General features: G+C 39.3%; 1 protein-coding gene across 2 annotated transcripts in view; it reads left to right on the top strand.

The window, feature by feature from the left end:
* ADAM23 (ADAM metallopeptidase domain 23) overlaps positions 1-10,705 on the top strand; it is a 189,495-nt gene extending 178,790 nt beyond the window's left edge. Inside the window, exons 26-27 of one of the 2 annotated variants that reach the window (XM_040228708.1) lie at positions 7,002-7,095; positions 7,479-10,705. In XM_040228708.1, coding sequence (XP_040084642.1) covers positions 7,002-7,050 — 49 coding nt within the window. In that variant the 3' untranslated portion in view covers positions 7,051-7,095; positions 7,479-10,705. Of the gene's footprint in view, positions 1-7,001 lie in introns of both variants that reach the window. The other variant, XM_040228707.1, reaches the window with a different exon arrangement.
* The last annotated feature ends 2,393 nt before the right edge of the window (positions 10,706-13,098 follow it).

Here is a 13,098-nt window from a genome sequence, read left to right as displayed (position 1 = left end):
ACTCCCTGTGATAAATTCAGTTTCAGTTAGATCTAGGGAAACAAATTTAAGTGGGAAATAAGAATATTACCCAAGTTCAAAACCCACTTTGCCTCCATTTGGTTACCTAATAGAGAAAGTTTTTGACCTGAATTATCTGAGTAATTACCTCAATTTTTTTTGTTGTTTTATATTTAAAATTCTCAATTCAATACATTTAAACCAGGTAAAATGTTATTATTAGAAATTTATTATGAAAGAAAAACAATCCATAAGATAATTTAAACAAATTAAACTTTTTCTGCTATTTTTGTTATTATATTAAGATTTAATGAATAAGCCTACAAATTTTTGAGTGGCTTCAGCTTGGAAGGGTATTATCAGATGGTACCTCTTTTCTTCAGAGATATTTATAAATTTGAACCTGTTTAGTAAAACAGTAATTTTGACATCAGCACGCTTTCAAAGACACACAAACATATTTAACTTTCTCATCGTGATATTAATAAGATTTTGCCCAGTTAATGAGTCACTCATGTGGTACCTAACAACAAAAAAATATGTGTTTGTTTGGGCTGAAATAATTCTAGCAAAAACTTTTCTTAGTGTCTCATTACTGTAAAAAGGTCATTATACATTTCAGTAGTTCCATGATCTGTTACTCTAGAATGCTCCTTTGAACTGTTTCATAAGTATGCCTCAAGGAAAATAAACTTGGCTCATGCCAGGCTTATGCCTCCTTGGTGTTAGGAGACTTCAGTTTCAAAGGCCTGGAAAAGAGTCCGCTGGGCATCTTAGCCATCCAGCTGCGTGCAGTGTCAAAAGTACCACTTCAGCATTTGGAGATGAGAGCGCTGTTCTGTAGCAGGACCTCAAAACACTGGCCTGGCCTAGCTCACAGCTTGAATTGCATGTTTCTTTGGGGAAAAGCAAAAAAGCATTTATCACTGTATAAGTAGTTTAGGCCTGTACAGTGTATTTATATCTGAGAAAGATATCTAGTTATCAGAACAGAAAGCAAAGGGGAAGAGATGGACATTTAGTGAGGTGAGAAATAGCCTTTGGGGGGATGCTGTGCAGACCTGTGTGGCTGGGTTCTGTCAATGCCCTTTCCCTTCCCTGTGACGCTCATAGGAAAACATTTTGGAAGGCACACAGTAGTATAAAGTAAAGGAAAGGAAAAAATGAAGACAGAATTCTTGAACATGTCATTTTAGCAGTTTAAATTTGTAGGAGGTACTGCTGTTTGTGCTATTTGTTGCTCCATGGGAATCTTTAGTTTAGATTTTTAGATGTTAGATCTTTAGATTTTAATAGTAGCTATGTGGTTTGTATGGAGCTTTAAATAACTACTTCAACCTTGCAATAAAAGCCTTTGGGTGCTGAATGATGAAGCTTCAGTGTTCCCACCCTTCACACAGTTTTGGAGATGATTAGTCTAGAGATGATTTGGAAGTATAATTATTTGCAGTTTGAATTGAAACTTTGAAGTCTTTCATTGAGTTCAATGTAGATACAAAAGAGGTTTCTTTAGAACCAAAAGTTGAAAATAGTTTGTAAAAAGAATTGCTCTAAATATCTTTATTGGAAAGCCCCCTCCTGAAACTGGGTTTTTATTACTGGATGAGAAATTAGCAAGATAGCCTAAAGAATCTGAAGGTACAGTAACTGCTCAGGGGAAGTATTGTTTTTTTCTAATGTTGAATTTCTTTAGCTGTAACATTCTGAATGATGTAGTTGTGAAAGAAGTTTCATACCCACCATTACCTGTTCAAGTATGAATGAGAGCTACAGCTGTGCTCTGACTCCTGACACTGGCATTATGGTTCTTTCTTTTTTTAAACCATATTTACCCTTAAATAGCTGGTTAAAGCATAAGCTTATGTGAGTGTACATGCATGTGTGAATGTGTGCAAATTTGTGTGTGTAAAGTGATGATGAAGCTTTATCAAGATTGTGTGGTCAAAACAATAGTATGAATTTAGATTACTTCTTTTTAGCAGAATAGTAGAATCTGAAAACTTTGGTTAATGCAAGCAAGACTTCCCTGAGCAAGATGGTGAAACTCTTAAAAAGAAAAAAATGTTTTATTGGGTAGGTTATTTTTTAAAAATATTCTGATATATTGGGTAATGTGGTAGGCATACCTAAGTAATTTCCATAGTTCTGTATTCCAGAAGTGTGAAGATGCTAAGGGATAGTTTAGTCTATGGATTCTCAGTCTTTAAGGTGTTAGGATTTTTCTCTGAGAAATCTTGTGAAAACTGAACATAGGCCCTTGTCATACCAGTTTGGTCAACTTTCTCCCACATCTGCATTTATTTGCTCTCACCCTCTGCTGTTTTTTTTTTTTCTCTCTCTCTCTATCCCTGCACACACTAAATTAAGCTATGAACTGTGGTGCAAAAGATTGCAAACGTGGTTGCCAAGGAGGCTCCTGGCTATCATTCAGCATTGAATAATAATGTTGCTCCACTAGGTCATTAGAGCTGTTGCCTTTCCTGGACATTGAAAAATATCAAGAGACTGAAGTATCATTTTAGTAGCATCTTTCTCTAAAGCTTAGGACGAGTGACAAGTATATAAAAAGATAATTTCATCTCTTCATCTAACAATGAACAGAATTGCTGTTATTAACTTGGATGCAGCTTTTTATCTGAATTCTCTAAATCTGAAGACAGGAGTTTTGATGTGAGCAATATGGTCATCTATATGCCCATAAAGTATATCCACACCATAGGTGATGGTGGTAGAAAAGAGATTCTAGGTGATGATAGGAAAAGAACTTGAAGGTTAATAGTGATAGTTTGCTGACAGTTCATATCACAAGATATGAGGACAAATGTTGAGTTCTTTCAAACGTGTTATAATTGCAGGCTATGGAAGACCATTGCCATGTCCCATTATTCCACCACCTGCTCTCTCCATGGGATTCAGCAGCAGGAGTGGCCATGTTGGCCTGGCAGAGCTGCCCCTGACATTAAAAGTTAATTTAATAAGTCTATGTAATTAAATATGTGGTTTCCTGTCTATGAGAAGTCAGATTCAGTCCCTACTGAACCTGACTTGGACGCTAGGAGATTGTTTGGCTTGTGTTCCTTGTCGTTGGAGGTGCTAAAGAAAGGACTGTTTAGGTACTTGCAATAAACGAAATTGAAAGGGTCATATCTGGATTATCACAAGGAAAGTTAACTGAATTGTTTGAATGGCATACTGAATGAAATTTGAAATGAACCTAATATTGCTATTACATTTTCTCAAAAAATCAAATGTCTTTTTTCTGCTTTCATTTTTTGTGGAATTTAGAAATGAAATCAATTTTAGCTAGTCTTTCCATGAGGAGGATAACCAGATTGCTCCTTTTCTAAATTCCATGACCATATCCCAATGTAAAATAAAGGACCTGGTTTCCCCAGTATCCCTCTGACACTTGGGTTAGGCACTTTCTTACCCAGACCTAGCAGGTGGTGGTGGTGCCAGGTTAGCCAGAAAGAGCCAATTCAGCTCCCTGACTCAACCACCTGGGGAAGTGAACTCAGTCTAAGGTGACCAAGGAGGCAGAGTTGGGAAAGTGTTCTTGGTGGGTGAGTGATGACTCATCATGGAAAAAGAAGAGACTCATCATGGAAAAAGAAGATCTTAGTGGTGGATAAACATGCCCTTAAAAGAATATCTAAGACTTTGCAATTCCCAAAACATTATTGTTACCTAAAGAGCCTTTAAAAAATCTTTTGTAGATGTATATATAGTATAACATGGGAGAAGGCAATGGCACCCCACTCCAGTACTCTTGCCTAGAAAATCCCATGGATGGAGGAGCCTGGTGGGCTGCAGTCCATGGGGTCGCGAAGAGTAGAACACGACTGAGCAACTTCCCTTTCACTTTTCACTTTCATGCATTGGAGAAGGAAATGGCAACCCACTCCAGTGTTCTTGCCTGGAGAATCCCAGGGACGGGGGAGCCTGGTGGGCTGCCGTCTATGGGGCTGTACAGAGTCGGACATGACTGAAGTGACTTAGCAGCAGCATGTAGTATAACATATAGTAGACAAAAGTACAGGTTTTTCAGAAGTAGTAAAAATGGATGAAAACTGAGTCAATGCAGGGTTTATGGATTGCACTGATATTCTACAGTGATTCAGAAATACCTTGCAGGTTATGATGAAAAAGTGAGCGGCCTTCAGAATCCAGTGAACAAAGGATTTCAGAGAAAACACTTGTGGAGGGAAAGCAGCAAGCATCTACGGATGAGAGATGTGCTTTCACATTAAAATAGAACAAAATAACTTGATAGGCAATTCTCAACATATAGTAGCCAGTAGTGGTTTTACAGTTGATCTGTGAGGAGCCCTGAAAGTCAGCCAACTGCAGAAATGGCCCTCCCTGTCCTCATCACAGGGCTCCATCTTCTCTCTGCTGGGACGTCAGTGGTGGAAGCGTGGTCCTGGAACTCCCCATTAGGATTTAGAGTCCATTTTCCCATAGACAGGAGGGTGGGTTGGCCTCCTGATCTGCCCTGGGAGGCCAGTCATACTGTAGGACGTTTTTATAAAAAATGCAATCTAAGCTTCAAAACTGACAACTTATGGACACTAGAGGTTGCCTATATGTCAGGCTGAAATGGAATTTCATATCTCCAAGTGAACCAGGGAATTCACTGGCAGTCCAGTGGTTAGGACTCAGGGCTTTCACTTCTGAGGACCCAGGTTTGATCCGTGTTTGGGAAACTCAGATCCTGCAAGCTGTGCGGCTTGGCCAAAAAACAAACAAAAAGACCAGATTGCTATTATGACCTTAAATTTGGCTATTTATCTGACATTCCCTGAGTTTGAATAAAGGGTTTTATATAAGGGCGATAGAGTCATTTTGGGCTTCCCTTGTGGCTCAGCTGGTACAGAATCTGCTTGCAATGTGGGAGACCTGGGTTCGATCCCTGGGTTGGGAAGATCCGCTGGAGAAGGGAAAGGCTACCCACTCCAGTATTCTGGCCTGGAGAATCCCATGAGCTGTATAGTCCATGGGGTCGCAGAGTTGGACACGACTGAGCGACTTTCACTTTCAATATAGTCATTTACATGTGTAGCATGAGCCCACTTGATTTTTCCTCCACACCCAGTTTTAGTTGGGGAGACAAAAGTTTAATGGTTCTCTTGCATTCTGGCAACACATATCTGAATAGATTGGGGCGCCTAGTCCTTCAAGGTCATTCCACAAGGTCAAACAGTCGCTGTTTTCCCCCCACCTGACTCATAGGAAGTGTGGTTCCTAATGCATCTACCTTCAAGGGCAGTGGCCGTGTGGAGACACAGGCCCTGTGCTCTGAAGGAAACTGACTTAGTAACAGATACATCATGGGAGACTTCCCGTTTGTTCTCACCTCCCTTTCCTGGGCAGCATCAGCAATGATTGCTTTTAGGGATACTGACCCAAAAGAGGGTTGAGAGGGAGGAAGGGGAATGGTGAAAAGGAAAAAGTAGCAGTGCTACAGTGTTTGTACTATGTGTTAGCCAGTGATCCACATGCTTAAGCCATTAGTGAAGACGCCATAATGAAAACTTAGAAAAGGGGAGATTTTCTTTAAAGCGTTTTATATTTACTATTGAAAAAGAGAAGCATCAAAGCAGTCATCTTGGAGGAAAAAAAATAAGAACTTTGCAAGATGTCTTTCTACATATTTTGAGCTTTCGTATTGTTTTTATTTTGAATTACCTGTGGGGATGAGGAATATACTGCAGTCCTTTTGGTACTTAGGGCTGTAAGGGTATCAACTGGCCCCGAGTGAACGGGCAGGGAGGGGGATGAGGGGGCTCCAGTTTTGCATGATGCCATGGTGGCAGCTGTGTTGCGCCTGCCCAGTGTGCAGACTGAATGCATGAACCCCTGCTTGATGCCCCACATGAAGCCAGACCATGGGGAGGTTGCAACCAACTTTTGTTGTTGGCTTGTAGTGTCTTGCTGGTTCTCTTCTTTCTCTTTTTAAACATAAGAACCTCTTTTGAGGAGACTGGACACTATGCGCAAAGCATTTTAACTTGCTTATTTCAACTAAGCCAAGCTGCTCCATTTGCTTAACTAACCTGAGCCTGTGTCCATTCTCCTTGGAGTGTACCATCTGACTGTGCACTCTGGGTTTCTACTAGAATTCTAGGTAAGAAAAACGCTTGTTCCAAAGTGAGGTAAGAGCTCACACCCCAAGGCAGCAAAATAACTGAGTAGAGCAGTTTTTTTGTTTTGCTTTGTTTTTGTCACTGGTAAAAACCAGTCCACAGATACGGAACTCTTAAGTTCCCAAAGGAAACAGTTCTAAGACTTTCAAAATATTTCTTAGTTTTTCTAATAGCCCCCTAAGTGGAAGAGCCTCCTGGATTAATTTATACCTAGTTAATGTTAGCTATGTCATTTCCTTCTGAAACCTGCTTCCCTGATATCTCAGTTGGTAAAGAATCCACCTGTGATGCAGGAGACCCCGGTTTGATTCCTGGGTTGGGAAGATCCACTGGAGAAGGGATAGGCTACCCACTCTAGTATTCTTGGGCTTCCCTCATGGCTCAGCTGGTAAAGAATCTGCCCGCAATGCGGGAGAACTGGATTTGATCCCTGGGTTGGGAAGATCTCCTGGAGAAGGGAACAGCTACCCACTCCAGTATTCTGGCCTGGAGAATTCCATGGACTGTATAGTCCATAGGGTCACAAAGAGTGGGACACAACTGAGTAGCTTTCACACTTCCTTCTGAAATAGACAAATTGGGCTGCTGAGGTTTTCTGTTCCAGTGAACAACTGGAAGCTTCTTTTCAGCCTTCACAAATGGATATGCGCTGGCAGGGAGGTTGTAACAACATCCAAAAGTGTGAGTTGTTCTCTGTTTCGAGTTATTTTGGACAGTCTGCCTCGGGGTGAGTTGATTACTTTGCTCTGGAACTAGCGTTGCTGTCATTATCATTACCCTTCTCTCATCATGATCTGATTAATATTGTGGATTTTTCCCCTTCTGCTTGCATCTTCTTTTGACGTACTCTGGAAGAAATGTCAAGAAGAGGAGGTTTGATCCTACTCAGCAAGGCCCCATTTGAATCAGCGGCCCTGGATGAACAGCATCTTGCACTGTGGGATTCTGGGTATGACATACTTGCAGCATCGTTGCCAGAACTGTTAAGTCTGTGAACAAAAACCTTGGGTGGTAATGACTAGAGAACTAACGTTGGGGTAACAGGGATGGAGTCAAAGAAAACTGTCCTTTTTGGAAATAATTTCAAAGAACCCCTCCCACCACCTATCAATAAAAGGGAGCAAAAGCAAATATGGTACAAAGAACTATTTCAGAATCTTTTTTTTTTCTAATGAAAGGAAGAAGGAAGAACAACAAAAATTAAGTGCAATAAAAGAACCATTAAAAAATAGCAAATGATCTTTTTCTTTCCTCAGCCTGCTACCACTTAATATCTTCTAAATGATTTAGCATGATTTTTTTTTTTCTTTTCTTACCAATGACACACTCCAGCGGCATGAAGATCTAATTTTCGAAAGGGTAAAATCTGCATGGCCTATATACAACAAACAGCTAGCAAGCCAATCCACAGCAAAACCTGCAACTCATTTCCTAAGATGAAAGTGGCAGATGAACCCACGGAAGCTGCCTGCCCCCCTGCCCTCTGCTCCCTAGTCCTGACCAGGCCGTGAGGAACTCCACGCACCCCTGCTCTTGTTGACTCACTTCCTGTTGTCTTTTCTCCTGGACCTCACACCCTTTGGAAATGGAAGCTGGAATTTGAACAATGATGCTATTGTATAGTCCTTTTATAAATGTAAATATGGAAATAGATTTTGACACATCATTTTCACTTGTCTGTACTGAAGTATTTCTCTTGTAAAGGTTGTCTGTAAATTTGAGTTTATTGTTTGTTCTCCATCATTTTTATTCTTTTTCTCTATTTTTCTTTGTCTCTGTCCTCTCTTGTAACATGTTGTACAATGATTCTTGAGTTTGCTTTAAAAAAAAAAACAGATATGGCCACAAATTCAAGGAGTTTGGGCACAAAACAGGTGCAATTAAAAAAATGAAATGATTGAATGAGATGAAATGCTTGAAACCAAAAATAAACAAAGAGTGGGGGACACAAAAAACAAAACAACCCACAGGAAAAATATAAAAATTTACATAAAAATGTAAATGCAAATATGTGTACTCACAAGTCTCTAATTTTTTTGATGTCATTATAAACATCTGTATATAATGTAAGAAAGTAGACACCCTCTCAAATTAATCACGAAAGTGCCAAGCTCATGATGTCAGTTTTTGATTTTAACAGTTTTCTTTCCCTGTCTTTAATGTGAAAGGAAGATAAACTTAAAGCCTTAAATTTAAAAAATAATTTTTAAATGTTGAAAGCTTGGGGAAAAGTTAAACTTTTCATTTTATTCCATATCTATTATTGTCAGAATTTCATTCATGCCTTCAACTTCCTGCCTCAAAATATATATGGTAGATCCCCACTGTAAAGCTGGTAATGAGGACAGAAACAGCATTTACCTTTTTCTGAGCACTGTTAGGATAGGCTTTAATTCTGTGTGTTGTGTTTTTCAACCAACCTTGTCTGGCCCGGTGTATGACTGATCTGTGGAATGTTGTGATGGATTACAATGGGGTTCTACGATATACAAATTCACATCGTTCTTTTCCCTCCAGGCAGATTTGCAGATGTAATCTGGGTTCCCAAGCCCCTCTGAATTTAATTCACTGTCACTGATTTTTTTTCTTCCATTGATGGTCAAGATAGCTTTCGTTCAAGTGTTGAGTATCTACGGTAATGAAGTTTAGTTCCACCTTTTTTTTTCAGTATAAAAGCTTGTACATGATCCCTTTAGTAAGCATCCACCTAGTGATGTTTTGCTGTTTTACCCTAAAGAGCCCACACTTCTGTAACATCCTCCTGTTTTTAGAAACAGGACATCCAGTTGTCCCATTCACTTCTTCATTACAACTAAATTAGTTGCTCAAGTGAGCTTTGAGTTCTTTTTCAGCAAGATTCATGACACTAGTCTCACCAGTTTTGCCTGAACTTTGCAAAGGATTTTTTCCTTAAAATATGCTGCTTTAAACAGTGGGGTTTTCCCCAAGTTATCCTTTGCTTTGGAAGTGTTGCAGTCGTTGAGCAGAAACCTTAATTTCTAAATGCTACACTAGACCGTAAACTAACATCTTAATCCTGTTATTGCTTTCTGAGTCCTAGGTGCTATGCAGGTATGTAGTCTTTCTCTAGAACTAGCTGTATGTTTATGTTGTAATAACAGGGTTACCTACAAGGTTTATCAGCCTTACCCTTGGTGTCATAAGCCATGAGTTCTATCCCTCTACCAAGCAGCATTGGCTCTTAGAGGGAGCCTGGAGGAAACTCAGATTACTCGGGATCTCTTCCTGTTACTCTGTTTGTGTCTCTCTGTTGTTGAGTCCTGTTCACCAGTGGATACTTAGCTGCTGCTGAGTCCACCATACACACTTCACTGCTGTTCCAGAGGTACCGTGGTTCACTTAATAGACACAAAACCCTGGTAGTACAAACAAGTTTAAACCTGTTGTTAACTTCTGAGCATTTCACAAACAACATTGTAAATGTGCGATGTTATGTTTTAAATCAGACCACAGTGGTCCCCAAATATTATGTACATATGGCAACTGTCAGTGTAACTTTTTATTACACTGGCACTTTCATAGGTAAGGAAACCTATGCTCCAATGTTAAATTATTTGTGTGTATATGTAAAATACACGAGCTTTAAGCTATCTGTGTATGACTGTGAAAGATAATGCAACCATACCAGTTGTGAGCAGTGGATTATAGTTATGTTTGGTGGTGTTAGTTTATGTAAGATCAAGGTCTGTTGTATTTTCTCTTGCACATACCATTCATTTGCTGATCCTTGTGGTGTGAATATGCCAGTTTATTCATTTGAGCTCAAAGCACAAGCATCTCACCGTTTAATGTTACCCTACAAGAGTTAGTGTAAAGTGATGACAAGTTCCCATTTCACCCGTTAACTTGTGCTTCACTAATTGGTGACACCTGGATGAGGAGATGTGCGCTGACTTCATTGCTCACCCTCGGATACTGCATGAACCCATCGAATTAGAGCTACTCTTCTTAGATAAATGAGCAGTACACATAGGTGCATGTTCTAAAACATGAATCACGTAGAGCTGTGGAGTTTTGCCAAGTGGTTTGTGTGTGACTTTAGTTTCTGTTTTTCTTTCTTTCTTTTTTTTAACTATGCAGAGATGGGAAATGCACAAACTTCTCAAAGACTAGTGTCTGAAGAACTTTCCAAACAGTAATCGAACCCTTTCTTTAAAGTCATCCCACCATACTTTATAGCCATTGTTGCTTCCACTGTTAATTTTCATTTTTAGATGGTTTCCAGTTCTTTAAGTGCACAGCCTGAAGTTTTGCTGGAAGCTAAATAAATTCATTCGTATCTTGGTTGTCTATAGATGGAGATTCAGTAGTCATTGTATGCTTCTTCAGTCAAGTGTATATTAAAACTTTCGTTAACATTGAATGTTGTAGTTTTATACTTTGGTCGTTTTTCTTAAACCCTTTTTCTGTGCTCTCTTGTGTTGTTGATTCAATGGCTGTGCACCAGATATCTTTTAGCGCCGGTCTCTCAATCAAAGGCTCACTGAAAATTTAATCGGTCAATGGAGCAAAATAAAATCCTGATTGATGGTAAATATGTTGCTGATTAGGATTCAGCTTCAGTGGATTTATTGGAAATGCTTTGCTTTTTATAAGTCCAGGGTGGGGGGGAACACAGTAGGGTCATGCCATTACTATATTTCTTTCTTTGTTGTCTGTCTTCTGAGTTTAAACAGGGGATAACTAGTCATAACATCCACACTTTTGAGCCTGGTACCATTAGAATCAAACTAAAAAGAAAACAGAAGGGTTTGGTTGTCTACACTGTAATACCAAAAACATTCAAAGGAAGGTATTTCCTCATACCTTACATAGGATTGTTCATCAAATAATAATCCTAAAAAAAAAAATCATAATCCTATTTTATGAATGTCTCTCAATGTCTCCTCTCTCTTCCCACTGCCCTGCTTTGGTTTGGCATCAACAACGGCATGTATCTCACATAAAGGTACTGCAGTAACACAGAGCCTGATCTGCCTACTTCATTCCTCTGATAGAGTTTGTAGCAGTTCTTCATTTTCTATAAGATAAAGCCCAAACCTAACAATATGACTTAAAGTGCTAGCTGCCTTTCATGACGTCACCCTCATTTATTTTCTTAGTCTTCATCAGTTCTTATCCTCCCATAATCACCCTGCTTAGAGTTCCCCTCAAGAGCCTTATCTGCCCAAGTCTGAAGAGTCTGATGTAAATTTTATGTCCAATCACCATAGTTCATTTGTTTCTATGTCATTTTGTATGATAAAAGAAATATGGAACACTTAAAGTAACATGAAGATTATACTTTAAATAAAGAATATTAGAGTATAATTTATCAGTATATTTGACTTTAAAGGAATTATCTCATTTTTATGTTTTTCTTTCTCATTCCATTTTTGAGGTTGACACCAAATTGAATTCTCTCATGCTCCCTTGGTAACTGACTGTGAAAGGTGACCCAGAAACTTTCTAGAAAATAGGACAGCAGGCCTAGAGTTAAAACTTTGATATAAATAATTAGGTGGATAATCCATATACTCACAATGAAATTCCTAAGTAACCTTTCAAATTTAATGTAGGCCCCCTTTAGGTTAATTACAAAAGTTAGGAATTTCTACTCATTAGTTTATTCATTTGACAAATGTTTATTAAGCTTCTGTGCCAGGAACTCTACCTGGGACTTGAAGGAACAGAATAAAATTTGAGTCCCAAGGTGCTCACAGTTTAGCATGGAAAGACAATGTGTCTAAAACAAAACAAAACAAAAATCCCCCTCTGAGCCCAAGGTGGTAAGTAAACTAAATCATGTAGGAAGTTAAGATAAGAGGACTGGTGTAGGGAGAGGGATGCAGGAAGGCTTGCTGAAAATGTGTTGATCTGTCTTGAAAGATAAGTTCACTGGTCTTATAAACTGGGAAGCACTCAAGGCTTAGAAAGTAGTATGCTTCAAGACTAAAGAAGAGGAGCCCAGACACTCTGGGTAAGTAGTACTGTCTCTTTCCTTACATCTGGCCTACGTTTCCTTACATTCTGCTAGCCTGCCATCCTCCTCTCCCACTCCCCCAACTCCTTACTTCTTTCCTTCCTACCTTTCCCAAACTTGATCTATAAAAATTCTGCAGTACTGTGCCTGGTCTCAAGGACACTATGACTGAGCTCTCAATCTTCTAGCAAGACGCAACGTTTAAATTCAGTGTGATAAGTGCCTTAATAGACTTAAGAAATTTCGGTGCCTCGGAAGAGAGGAGGGAGACTCTGTCTCTGCCTTTGAGTTCAAAGAGGTAAGAGGAAGTGGCACTTGAGCAAAGAGGCTGTGCCGTTGGACCTAAAGCCGTGATCATGTGCTGTTTCGTTTAACCAGGGCTCGCTTTTGTTGATGGAAAGAAGTCTGTCTACAAATGCCTTGGGAGTAGAATAGTCTGTAATATTCAGACTTAATTTTCTGCTCCAGATATCTGGATTTATTTTGCTGGAGTGACAACTATTATAAGATTCTCCATCAAAACCTAATATTTTTAGATATTTTCCCACCAATGAGCATATCATAGATCAATCTTCAGTGTTTGGGGCTGTCAGTAATGACAAAGAGGGCTTCTTGATCTGACCTGTAAACCCTATTTTCTTAGTGTAAAAGTCCCCAGCTAATCTCAGTCCGGAGTGAGGGGATGGATAAGAACCATAAGTGCTTTTAAAGCATTATTTAGTAAGTCTTTCAATTCATGAGGGATCAAAATCATCTTCCAAGTGTAATTTCACTTCCAGTCCACCAAAGTTACTATTTATCTCTTTTTTTGTGTGCCTTAGAAGGTTATACTTGTGCAGTCTTTTCAACAACCTATTAGCTTCTCTGGCTCCTTAACTAGAACAAGTTACTGGTTACATACTTGGTTTCTGGTGAGAAAAGAAACACACGATCCCACATCACCTGAAAATAGTTGTCCTGCTGGAATCT

The sequence above is a fragment of the Oryx dammah genome, unplaced genomic scaffold (assembly GCF_014754425.2).
Source record: "Oryx dammah isolate SB20612 unplaced genomic scaffold, SCBI_Odam_1.1 HiC_scaffold_27, whole genome shotgun sequence".
Classification (NCBI taxonomy): domain Eukaryota; kingdom Metazoa; phylum Chordata; class Mammalia; order Artiodactyla; family Bovidae; genus Oryx; species Oryx dammah.
Note: the sequence above shows the minus strand (reverse complement) of the source record. Positions and strands in the feature narration are given on the sequence as shown.